Genomic DNA, 13,496 nt, shown 5'->3' with positions numbered 1-13,496 from the left:
GGCGTAAACTGTAAGCAGTGTCACCACAGACCAATGTAATACAGTGAGACAGTACTTGTCAATATACATATAAAAAAATATGTGCAACAAAATATGGTCAACGGGTTGTTGAAATGTAGCCCATTGCCTTGATAAATACCTGTAAATTTCTCCGTCATTTTCAGGTGTTGTTAGCATACATTAGAAAACTGAACAAGATTTTCTGGATGCCTGAAAACATGCGATTTCCAACTGTGATTAGTTTGAAATCAATTAAGGACACAGATTTGCTGAAAGTAGACTAATTGTAATTGTTACTGGAAAACCTTATGTTGGTAAGTTGTTGTGTTCAAAGTTTCATGTTAATCAACGAGTATGAGAAGCCAAAGGTGCAGTGCAATTTTTCCAGCTGAATGTTTTAAATTTTTGTGGCACTGTTAGCCCATATCGAAAATTAAACCCACTGTTCTAGTAGGGCGCACCCTGAAATATGTTTTTCGAATCTATAATAAAAAATGGTTTATGAAAAAGTATCAAAGATGCACTGTTTTTACCTTTGCACAAAATTCGTCATCTTTTCAACAAATTTGAGACTAATGGAAAAAAGTAGTAATAGAATGAAATTTTGTAACCCACACCCTTGTGCTACCAGACTGTTATGCATTTAGTTTCATCATGCATTTTCTCTATGAGATATAGGTATCCGAAGTTTACAATTTTTCTCTCTTTCCTTTTTTTCCCCTCAATGCTGTAATTAATTGTTTCAAATTATCTAGCATTTTTAGCTGGCATTGAATAATCAAAAACATCTTTTTTGTGGTTAAAACCATGTCTTTCTACTGAGTTCAGTTTGGAAAATTTTTATAGAACATAGGATTTTTGAGGTAGCAAGTCAAAAATCTTTGACTTTGCACATAATTTATGCAGTATTGGACAGTGGTACATAAATGTTGTTAGGTTACTACATGCCAAGTTTCTCATTTTCATATCTTTAGTCCCTGATGTATCAGGAGCCATTCATTGTGAAATTTTTTTGGGTACTTTTCTTTTTGGCCGATTTTGTCAAACATTCTGTGGTTGAATATGGATTGTAAAATTCTTTTCATTATTACTCTTAAGATAATGCATAAAATTGAACAAGAAGGGCAAATTGCATTTCTGTCCACAAAATATTGCCCGAGATATAATAGCTCAAAGTCGCTGGAAAATCACACTCACTCTGCGCAAATTCAAGCACAGAGTCAAACAAGTGATCATATCTCAACCAGTATTGCTTTAATGAACATTACTAAATTTTACCAATGATCACTGGAGATGTGCAAATGTTCACATAAAACTGCATCGACACCCATAGTGGCTGATCAGGAAAATGTTCCAAAATTAGGCGATTTGAAATGGAATGACACTACAGTCCTGAGGAGGTGCAGAAAATTATAAATTTCTGAGCAGGTCCAAGTCCCTGTGAGAGAGGTGGCATAATAGTGGACTGTACAGTCCACAGCAGGAGCAGCAGCAGGACCCAACAATATTGTGATGTTCAGCACTTGAATTAAGGTCGGTCTGCTCAAATTTGGACATAATATGCAAGGCAGAGAAAACACCTTTATTGTTTGCGTATGCAGTATGAATAATTTACTGAGTAGTTTGCACATACAATTTCAACACACTAATGCTCAACATACAAGGTGATAGAAGATGATACTGAGAATCATGTTCAGCTTTTTGAATTTGGAACTTTGGACACATTCATCCATGGTTAGTGTGGAAAGGAAAGATACAAAGCACTCAGACTGGTAGCTGTTGCTTTTTGGAAGCATTAAAGTGGTCAAACGGCATTCAACAAGAAGAGCACCTTGTCCTCAACATAAATGCAGAACATTACAGATGTAAGAAGCTGGGTCACAAATGTGAGGACTTCAAATAAAAATGAATGTGTTACAGTTGTGGGAAACAGGGATGCATACTGAGTAATATTATCAGCACATAATCAGGCACATAGGTGAACAAGGAAGGAGATGTATGGTCAACACACCAATTGTTCCCTGCCTAAATTGCGGATTGCTGTTAGTTCACCGAATATGTCATTATGATAGGGGAAGAGGGGGGGGGGGGGGGGGGGGGGGGAGAGGAAGGCTGCTGGGCACTTGGCTGTCAACAGCACAAAAGTTTGTGAGGAAGGTGGGTCTGGTTGAACAAGATGAATACCAACAAAGGAAATCATACCCCAAAATTAGAAAACCTGACCCCCATGTAATGAAAATGTGTGAGGAGGAGGAGGAGGAGGAGGAGGAGGAGGAAGAAGAAGAAGAAGAAGAAGAAGAAGAAGAAGATTTTAATAAAATGCAAAAATTTGACCCTGAGCTTCCTTAGTAAATTGACATTGCTGTAGAAATTATTGACACACCCTCTTAAAAACTCCTAATGTGTTGCACACAATTCCCACTACCTCAGCAATTTATGAAACACAAAAATAGTCCTGTGGCATTTAACAGCATAATAAAGTCAGCCACTTCACAGAGATGTTGTCAGACTGCTTGGCCCCAATGTGGCACAGCACCATCCTGTCCGCACAAGATATGGAGAGTCTTCCAACACTACCACCAACAGCACTCACAACTATTGTAAATAGTTATGTCTATTCAACCAACGAGATAGAGCAAAATGTCCAATCAGGCTATCTATCCAAGCATTTACCAAAAGAATGTTCCTGATGAGCACATTCACGAAAGTAATGAGACTTTTCACATGCCAACTGGTAACAGTTTTAGATGCTAAATACTCTGTGTCTAACAAAAATAGCTTCATCTGCAGACACTATCAATTCACACTGTTTAAGCTCTGGCACTCACTTGGAACAATCTTATATTTTCAAAATGTGGATCTTTTATTTACCTTAGATATGCAAGCTGTTTTTATCTGCACGATTCCAGGTGAATGAATGAGAGACACAGAATTCACAAGATAGTGTGCTGATGTTGGTGGAAGACATTGTTTTGAAACCATGAGTTATCCCTTCATCAGATACTGGGATTGTCTGTTAATTCCCTTCTTATGTTGGTCTATACAAGTGTAAACAAGGAAATTTCTCCCAAACACTGCTTAGGAACTACAAGGTGTTAACTGCTGGTACCCTCGGTTTTGAGAAATGTTGAGCTCACTATCTTCTTGCACTCCCAGAATTTCATCATTGTACTCTGCAAGTGATGTGTTAGACTGTTAGACAACAGTTCGTGAAATTGTTCACAGTACATGACAAAATCTAGTACACATGCAATTAAGTGTTGCCAAGCAGAACAACTACAGCACAGCATAACAGCAGCTCAGTAAGGTAGAACACTGCCAGACCCATATGGGCCAGTTGGTTTACCACACAGTAGTAGCAGATTTTTGTCATTTTATAGCTGTGGTTCAATAACAGCAAATTTCCAACCAATGGTTAATGTACAAAATGAGCTCAGTTTGACATACTTACTCAGTTACGCCAAAGTTTTTCTTTTTTTTTTTTTTTTTTTTTTCCCCCACACACACAATTTGTATGAATATCAATCAGAAACCTGTCACTCACCTTTCCACCTGGTAACTGACAGATGCCAAGGTATTTCTTATGTCCTCCACTCTCTTCTATATTCATAAGGTCATCTGTAACCAGTCCTGCACAGAGAAATGTAAACATATTGTAACACAGGGACAGACATGGTTTCATAAGTAATTTAGATTGACCTATCTAAAACAAGGAGGTGATAGATGTTGAAAATTATTAACACATGAAAATGGATTCTGCTGTATATCATGCAAAAGCAAAGTGCAGGAGTGTGTCACAAGATAGTACATAAATAAATACAATGAAATAATAAGCAACCAGTTGCATAAAAGAAAGTTAATTTCTTTACTGGTTTCAGGCATTTAGGGCCCTTCTTCAGAAGGTTGTACCTGTCACATTATTTGCGAGTGCCAATAATAAAGTGCATACAGCAAAATCCCATGGTCATGTAATTCACAGTACCTACATGCTAGTTTTGTGCAGATACTGTGAATTAGATGACCATGGTATTTTGCAGTATGCACTTTATTACTGACACTCACAAATAGTGTGATGGATATAACCTTTTGAAGAAGGGCACTAAGTGCTCGAAACCAGTAAAGAAATTAAATTTCTTTTATGCAACTGGTTGCTTATTATTTCATTATATATGACTACAATTGCTGAAGATGGATTAAATACTAGATAAATAAATAAATAAATACACAAAATAATAGCATTATCAATTTGGTAAACCAATATTATGCAATGCCTGATGCTAAATTCTAAATTGTTTATCCTGAAAAATTTGGTGTTCATTTCTTAAATGCTCTTAAAAATTGCACACTGAGTGCACACTTAGGTGTCAATGGTCAACTTTATTTCTTATTTTATACAGTCTACTACTACACAATTCATTGTTTAATTTTTTGTATGTTGCCAAAGAAAACATGTCAAGCATTATCTCATACCAGTATGAATGTTTCTCCTTCTCTATAATATTTTTGACATTGTTGTTGTTGTTGTGGTCTTCAGTCCTGAGACTGGTTTTATGCAGCTCTCCATGCTACTCTATCCTGTGCAAGCTTCTTCATCTCCCAGAACTTACTGCAACCTACGTCCTTCTGAATCTGCTTAGTGTATTCATCTCTTGGTCTCCCTCTATGATTTTTACCCTCCAATGCTAATTTTGTGATCCCTTGACGCCTCAGAACATGTCCTACCAACCGGTCCCTTCTTCTTGTCAAGTTGTGCCACAAACTCATCTTCTCCCCAATTCTATTCAATACCTCCTCATTAGTTATGTGATCTACCCATCTAATCTTCAGCATTCTTCTGTAGCACCACATTTCGAAAGCTTCTATTCTCTTCTTGTCCAAACTATTTATCGTCCATGTTTCACTTCCATACATGGCTACACTCCATGCAAATACTTTCAGAAATGACTTCCTGACACTTAAATCTATACTTGATGTTAACTAATTTCTCTTCTTCAGAAATGCTTTTCTTGCCATTGCCAGTCTACATTTTATATCCTCTCTACATCAACCATCATCAGTTATTTTGCTCCCCAAATAGCAAAACTCCTTTACTACTTTAAGTGTCTCATTTCCTAATCTAATTCCCTCAGCATCACCCGACTTAATTCGACTACATTTCATTATCCTCATTCTGCTTTTCTTGATGTTCATCTTATATCCTCCTTTCAAGACAATGTCCATTCCATTCAAATGCTCTTCCAAGTCCTTTGCTGTCTCTAACAGAATTACAATGTCATCGGCGAACCTCAAAGTTTTTATTTCTTCTCCATGGATTTTAATACCTACTCCGAATTTTTCTTTTGTTTCCTTTACTGCTTGCTCAATATACAGATTGAATAACATCGGGGAGAGGCTACAACCCTGTCTCACACCCTTCCCAACCGCTGCTTCCCTTTCATGTCCCTCGACTCTTATAACTGCCATCTGGCTTCTGTACAAATTGTAAATAGCCTTTCACTCCCTGTATTTTACCCTTGCCACCTTTAGAATTTGAAAGAGAGTATTCCAGTCAACATTGTCAAAAGCTTTCTCCAAGTCTATGAATGCTAGAAACATAGGTTTGCCTTTCCTTAAACTTTCTTCTAAGGTGAGTCCTAAGGTCAGTATTGCCTCACGTGTTCCAACATTTCTACGGAATCCAAACTGATCTTCCCCAAGGTTGGCTTCTACTAGTTTTTCCGTTCGTCTGTAAAGAATTCGTGTTAGTATTTTGCAGCTGTGGCTTATTGACTGATTGTTCGGTAATTTTCACATCTGTCAACACCTGTTTTCTTTGGGAGTGGAATTATTATATTCTTCTTGAAGTCTGAGGGTATTTTGCCTGTCTCATACATCTTGCTCACCAGATGGTAGAGTTTTGTCAGGACTGGCTCTCCAAAGGCTTTCAGTAGTTCTACTGGAATGTTGTCTAATCCCGGGGCATTGTTTCGACTCAGGTCTTTCAGTGCTCTGTCAAACTCTTCACGCAGTATTGTATCTCCCATTTCGCCTTCATTTACATTCTCTTCCATTTCCAGAATATTGTCCTCAAGTATGTCGCCCTTGTATAGACCCTCTATATACTCCTTCCACCTTTCTGCTTTCCCTTCTTTGCTTAGAACTGGGTTTCCATCTGAGCTCTTGATATTCATACAAGTGGTTCTCTTTTCTCCAAAGGCCTCTTTAATTTTCCTGTAGGCAGTATCTATCTTACCCCTAGTGAGACAAGCCTCTACATCCTTACATTTGTCCTCTAGCCATTCTTGCTTAGCCATTTTGCACTTCCTGTCGATCTCATTTTTTAGACGTTTGTATTCATTTTTGCCTGCTTCATTTACTTCATTTTTATATTTTCTACTTTCATCAATTAAATTCAACATTTCTCATAATTTCTTCAATAATTAGCAAAATGGCTAAGCAGGGATGGATAGAGAATAAATGTAAGGATGTAGAGGCTTATCTCACTAGGGGTAAGATAGATACTGCCTACAGGAAAATTAAAGAGACCTTTGGAGAAAAGAGAACCACTTGTATGAATATCAAGAGCTCAGATGGAAACCCAGTTCTAAGCAAAGAAGGGAAAGCAGGAAGGTGGAAGGGGTATATAGAGGGTCTATACAAGGTCCATGTACTTGAGGACAATATTATGGAAATGGAAGAGGATGTAGATGAAGATGAAATGGGAGATATGATACTGCGTGAAGAGTTTGACAGAGCACTGAAAGACCTGAGTCGAAACAATGCCCCGGGATTAGACAACATTCCAGTAGAACTACTGAAAGCCTTGGGAGAGCCAGTCCTGACAAAACTCTACCATCTGGTGAGCAAGATGTATGAGACAGGCAAAATACCCTCAGACTTCGAAAAGAATATAATAATTCCAATTCCAAAGAAAGCAGGTGTTGACAGATGTGAAAATTACCAAACTATCAGTTTAATAAGTCATGGCTGCAAAATACTAACACAAATTCTTTACAGACGAATGGAAAAACTGGTAGAAGCCGAACTTGGGGAAGATCAGTTTGGATTCCGTAGAAACATTGGAACCCATGAGGCAATACTGACCCTACGGCTTAAATTAGAAGCTAGATTAAGGAAAGGCAAACCTACGTTTCTAGCATTTGTAGTCTTAGAGAAAGCTTTTGACAATGTTGACTGGAATACTCTCTTTCAAATTCTGAAGGTGGCAGGGGTAAAATACAGGGAGCGAAAGGCTATTTACAATTTGTATGGAAACCAAATGGCAGTTATAAGAGTTGAGGGGCGTGAAAAATGGTTCAAATGGCTCTGAGCACTATGGGACTCAACTGCTGTGGTCATAAGTCCCCTAGAACTTAGAACTACTTAAACCTAACTAACCTAAGGACATCACACACATCCATGCCCGAGGCAGGATTCGAACCTGCGACCGTAGCGGTCGTGCGGTTCCAGACTGTAGCGCCTTTAACCGATGTTATTCAATCTGTATATTGAGCAAGCAGTGAAGGAAAGAAAAGAAAAATTTGGAGTAGGTATTAAAATCTATGGAGAAGAAATAAAAACTTTGAGGTTCGCCGATGACATTGTAATTCTGTCAGAGACAGCAAAGGACTTGGAAGAGATGTTGAATGGAATGGATAGCGTCTTGAAGGGAGGATATAAGATGAGCATCAACAAAAGCAAAACGAGGATAATGGAATGTAGTCAAATTAAGTCGGGTGATGCTGAGGGAATTAGATTAGGAAATGAGACACTTAAAGTAGTAAAGGAGTTTTGCTATTTGGGGAGCAAAATAACTGATGATGGTCGAAGTAGAGAGGATATAAAATGTAGACTGGCAATGGGAAGGAAAGCGTTTCTGAAGAAGAGAAATTTGTTAACATCGAGTATAGATTTAAGTGTCAGGAAGTCGTTTCTGAAAGTATTTGTATGGAGTGTAGCCATGTATGGAAGTGAAACATGGACGATAAATAGTTTAGACAAGAAGAGAATAGAAGCTTTCGAAATGTGGTGCTACAGTAGAATGCTGAAGATTAGATGGGTAGATCACATAACTAATGAGGGGGTGTTGAATAGGATTGGGGAGAAGAGAAGTTTGTGGCACAACTTGACTAGAAGAAGGGATTGGTTGGTAGGACATGTTCTGGGGCATCAAGGGGTCACCAATTTAGTATTGGAGGGCAGCGTGTAGGGTAAAAATCATAGTGGGAGACCAAGAGATGAATACACTAAGAAGATTCAGAAGGATGTAGGTTGCAGTAGGTACTGGAAGATGAAGAAGCTTGCACAGGATAGAGTAGCATGGAGAGCTGCATCAAACCAGTCTCAGGACTGAAGACAACAACACAACAACAACAACAACAACAACAACAACATTTCTTCTGTTACCCAAGGATTTCTACTAGCCCTCGTCTTTTTACCTTCTTGATCCTCTGCTGCCTTCACTACTTCATCCCTCAGAGCTACCCATTCTTCTACTGTATTTATTTCCCCCATTCTTGTCAATTGTTCCCTTATGCTCTCCCTGAAACTCTGTACAACCTCTGGTTTAGCCAGTTTATCCAGGTTCCGTTTCCTTAAATTCCCACCTTTTTGCAGTTTCTGCAGTTTTAATCTACAGTTCATAACCAATAGATTGTGGTTAGAGTCCATATCTGCCCCTGGAAATGTCTTACAATTTAAAACCTGGTTCCTAAATCTCTGTCTTACCATTATATAATCTATCTGAAACCTGTCAGTATCTCCAGGCTTCTTCCATGTATACAACCTTCTTTTATGATTCTTGAACCAAGTGTTAGCTATGATTAGGTTGTGCTCTGTGCAAAATTCTACCAGACGGCTTCCTCTTTCATTTCTTTCCCCCAATTCATATTCACCTACTATGTTTCCTTCTCTCCCTTTTCCTACTCTCAAATTCCAGTCACCCATGACTATTAATTTTTTGTCTCCCTTCACTACCTGAATATTTTCTTTTATCTCGTCGTACGTTTCATCAATTTCTTCATCATCTGCAGAGCTAGTTGGCATATAAACTTGTACTATTGTAGTAGGTGTGGGCTTTGTGTCTATCTTGGCCACAATAATGCGTTCACTATGCTGTTTATAGTAGCTTACCCGCACTCCTATTTTTTTAATTCTTTATTAAACCTACTCCTGCATTACCCCTATTTGATTTTGTATTTATAACCCTGTATTCACCTGACCAAAAGTCTTGTTCCTCCTGCCAACGAACTTCACTAATTCCCACTATATCTAATTTTAACCTATCCATTTCGCCTTTTAAGTTTTCTAACCTACCTGCCCAATTAAGGGGTGTGACATTCCACACTCCGATCCGCAGAACGCCAGTTTTCTTTCTCCTGATAACGACGTCCTCTTGGGTAGTCCCCGCCCGGAGATCCGAATCGGGGACTATTTTACCTTCGGAATATTTTACCCAAGAGGATGCCATCATCATTTAACCATACCATCATATTTTTGACATGGAAGTTGCAAAATAATGTTTGAGAAAATTACACCAAGAGAAATGCACATTACTGAACATTACTTATATGAAATATTAAGAGCAGAGAACATAAGGTATTATTTGGATTACAGAACAGACAGAGATTTCCAATGGAGAAATCAGTCCAGTCATTAACTGCTCCAGTGAGGGTCTGTAAACATAATTGAATAAAATAACAAAAGGCCTGAATATATCCCTGCACAATTTATCTCTGCACATTTGTAAGAGGGTCCAGAAACTGCAAACAGTTACCTCAGGCTCTAAGATATCCCCAATGTGGCAGCTAACACTCACAACATCAACATGTTGTAGTTTGATCGCATCTCGTACTTGATCCGCAATGACAACAGTTGGCATACAAGCATGATGCTGCTCAACAGAGCAGGCTGTAAGGTCTGAGTCATTGCGTGGCCATAGTTTTAGGACAGAGTGATGTTGGACCTGTTTGAAAGCATCAAGCCTTGCTACTCAGCACATGAGTGATGGCATTTATCTGTGTAATAGGGGTTGCTCGACAATGCATTTAGCCAGTGCCATGCCACACAATGCACAGTATTGAACTGCTGAAGGTCCACAACAGCTGCAGTGGTCCAGCATAGAGACAATATTCTGGATGAAGCTGTACAGTTCATTACACCTGTGTGGACATGGTAATGGTCACTCTAGTTGTGCCCACACTGTGTAGACTAGAATCCAGCAGATCAATCTTCTAGTGGTGACTGCCATTACATTTTCACTACACCTTACTGGTTTCCCGTGACTGAATGAGGCATAACACTATTTTTTCCACAGCTGGGCCCACACACCTCTGCAATGTTGGTCACTTACACCTTGCACTTGGTTCAAAACATTCTGGTAGCCTGGATCTATTTTGGTGTTTTTGGGTCTTGCAGTTTTCACAACTGGTAGTGCATAATGGACAATGAATACGTCAGTGTGCTAGTTACAGTGTGTATTTACTACAAAGAATAAACTTTTAATCATTATGTATGAAATATAAAATATCATCTTCAGAAAATTGACTTGGTGAATGAGTATACAAAAATAATGAAGTATACATAACAGCAAATAAGTCTACAAAAATGAAATACTATAATATTTTAGAAAAAAAAGCTGACATGAAAATCACATGTTTATAATCATTTGAGAATGAATTACAAAAAAAAAAAAAAAAAAAAAAAAAAAAAAAAAAAAAAAAAAAAAAAAAATTGTTTGGAGAGTGACACTGTTGTCTGGGCAAAGACAGAAGTATTACACTTGACAAAAAAACTTTAAATTTTTGTTTGTGACTGGTTTCTTTCACATGATTTGTTTTCATGGTAAACGATTTTTTATAGACTTGTTTTGTTCAATATTTAACCAAAAAGTGGAAAGTCTGTTTCAGAGAGAAAAATACACAAAAAAATCACCATACATCAGGTGAGGTGTAAACTTGGGAAAAAATCTCAGAAGAAAATCCCATAAAATCATGAAAACTCATGTCCTGAGCACAAAAAGAAATGAGGAAAATTGTGTCAAACGGAACAAGTCACATATCAAAAACCAAGTTGCAATAATCAATTTATGGAGCAGCTTTTTAAATAGTTTACGGTTAGTCACAACCATTTTACACCACAATTTTGTACAAAATTTAATTTACTGCAGAAAGTAAAACCCTTGCGCTACAGATGAACATATTTGCATTTTGTTCAATCCCGCGTCCGACCATCCTGTTTTAGGTTTTCCATGTTTTCCCTAAACCGTTCCAGGCAAATGCCAGGATGGTTCCTTTGAAAGAGCATGGCCAACTTCCTTCCCCATCCTTCCCTAATCCGATGAGACCAATGACCTCGCTGTTTGGTCTCTTCCCACAAACAACCCAACCCAACCCATTTGCATTTCACCACATGAAGGGATTGTGTATAAAACACACTGTGGTTCAACACACCTGCCTCTTTAACTAAAATATTGATAATTTCCATCCTACTTTTGTTTAGCATTTACAAACTCTCAAGAGCACACATGCACATGAAAAATCAAGTTCCTGACCACAAAAGCACAACAGAACCATTATACCATTAATATGTTTCATTCTACAGCAAAAGGAACCACATGATTTGGACATACTGGTAAATCTTTATTTGTGGGTTTAACCTGCAAACTGAGTTTACAATAGATTATGAATAAGCAATGCATTAAAGTAGCAAATTATTTTATTTGCACACATTACAGATATTTTTGATATTAAAAAAAATCATTCCGTATATCACTGTGTGTCTTTGTGGACGGTATTTCTTGTGTGTACGAGTACTCCATGCCTCTCAGTACTTTGTTTTTCCTTATGTTTGAAAAAAAAATGTCTTGTAAAGTCTAAGTGTAAGACAAGTCACTTTTTGTGTTTGAGATGACCATTCAACTAATGAGCCTTGTGGTGGAATGATTACTACCAAACATTCACTGTAACCAATCATGAAATTCATTCTTCACAACTGTGTTTCTCATGTAGAATATGTGCAGAGAAGCACTCAGTGGCCAATAGATGATGAGAAAGCTTCTCATAATATGAGTATTTCTCAATTAGCTTCAACTTTACACCTGGGGATAAATTATATCCAGCTTCCAATATTCTGGTTATAATCTAAGGAAACAAATGGCTTATGCATCATGTGACTCAAATAATAAAGGAAAACTATATTGTCCTGTTTTTACAAGATAAAAGAAGTAGTCCATCTTGAATTTAATTCCCAACCAGTCATAGTTAACTGACATTTGAATGATAAACAAATAAGGTGAGGTACTACAGAAAAACTGGCCTACATTCTGGCAACCAAAGGCTTAGATTCTCCACCACGAAAACTCTCCTGCTATCCTAGCAATGGGTTCTGATAGTTTCTGGCCAAAAACAAAAGCCAGATAGCTTTGCACTCACAGTACTTACTAAATCTACCCCACCCTCCCTCCCTTGGTTTCCTAAAATGACAAAGGAATTATTTGCAGAACATTGGAGGCACTGGCACTGTGCAGTGGACCTTTGGAAGGATTTTAGAAACAATTTCCATCAGGAAATGAAGCAGCGAGACAAGTGAGTTACAATTACACATTATGGCCAGTGTCAGAGGGTATAAAGAAGAAAATCCAAGCAGCCCCAATATGAGCCTTAGTTTTTCAGATGCTAGTGGAATGCATATGACAGATGTCTTATTTGTAACCTTTCTATACTTTATTTATTCCTTTTTTTTTGGGTGGAGGGGAGTAGGGTCACATACCTTCTGTGTCGTTTACATTTTAAAACAGATGACCAACTGCTCGTCTTCTTTCTACAATTTCTGTAGTAAGCCCCCCCCCCCCCCCCCCCCCCAGATGTTAAATCAAGCACACAATCATAAAAACTTTGTATTGACATTGTCCTGTGTGCCTTTGTTGTTCATAAACAAGAACTGGGTACCGTAAATCATTATTAATTACAACTGACAAGAGCTGTTTACACCAAGACTGACATCACTACACTAACTAAATAGTCACATAGTTCTCTTACCGGTTGCTGAGCAATTCTCAGTTCTCTAGTGTTTTTAACATTTCAGGCCAGGTCCACTGCAGGAGTCAAAATATGTAGTACACACTGATTGCAAACATTCCTTCTCAGATACCTCTGAAGCTTAGTTTCTAATTCTCTGCTCAACCTAACAACAGCACTCAAGGATGATATAAAAAGTCATCAATTGCTTCTCGGGTTTTATTTGATTACACATTACTTTACTCTACTATAACTCAATTTTTGGTCCACTTGCAAACAAGCTCAATTAGTTGTTCTTATTAACTGTTGAAGCTCATCTGCACTAGAGGCAAAAAATAGTGTCATCACCAACTAATGGTGGATCAGATATCTTCCATAAACAAGTATTTGTTAATCTCTTTTGTAGAATACAGATCTGGAAAAATCCATCTGATCTGCTAAGAATAATTGTTGTGATGTGGAATCTCACTGTCTGACATATCTTTCAATTGTGAATCATCC

At 37.9% G+C, this 13,496-nt stretch overlaps 1 protein-coding gene across 2 annotated transcripts in view; it reads right to left on the bottom strand.

The window, feature by feature from the left end:
• LOC126092283 (DNA polymerase lambda-like) overlaps positions 1–13,496 on the bottom strand; it is a 161,664-nt gene that overhangs the window by 41,674 nt on the left and 106,494 nt on the right. For both annotated transcript variants that reach the window (XM_049907800.1, XM_049907801.1), the window contains exon 6: positions 3,545–3,630. In XM_049907800.1, coding sequence (XP_049763757.1) covers positions 3,545–3,630 — 86 coding nt within the window. The remainder of the gene's footprint in view (positions 1–3,544; positions 3,631–13,496) is intronic.

This window comes from Schistocerca cancellata, chromosome 7 (assembly GCF_023864275.1).
Source record: "Schistocerca cancellata isolate TAMUIC-IGC-003103 chromosome 7, iqSchCanc2.1, whole genome shotgun sequence".
Lineage (NCBI taxonomy): Eukaryota > Metazoa > Arthropoda > Insecta > Orthoptera > Acrididae > Schistocerca > Schistocerca cancellata.
The sequence above is the reverse complement of the archived record's forward strand: the minus strand, read 5'-3'. Positions and strand labels throughout refer to the sequence as shown.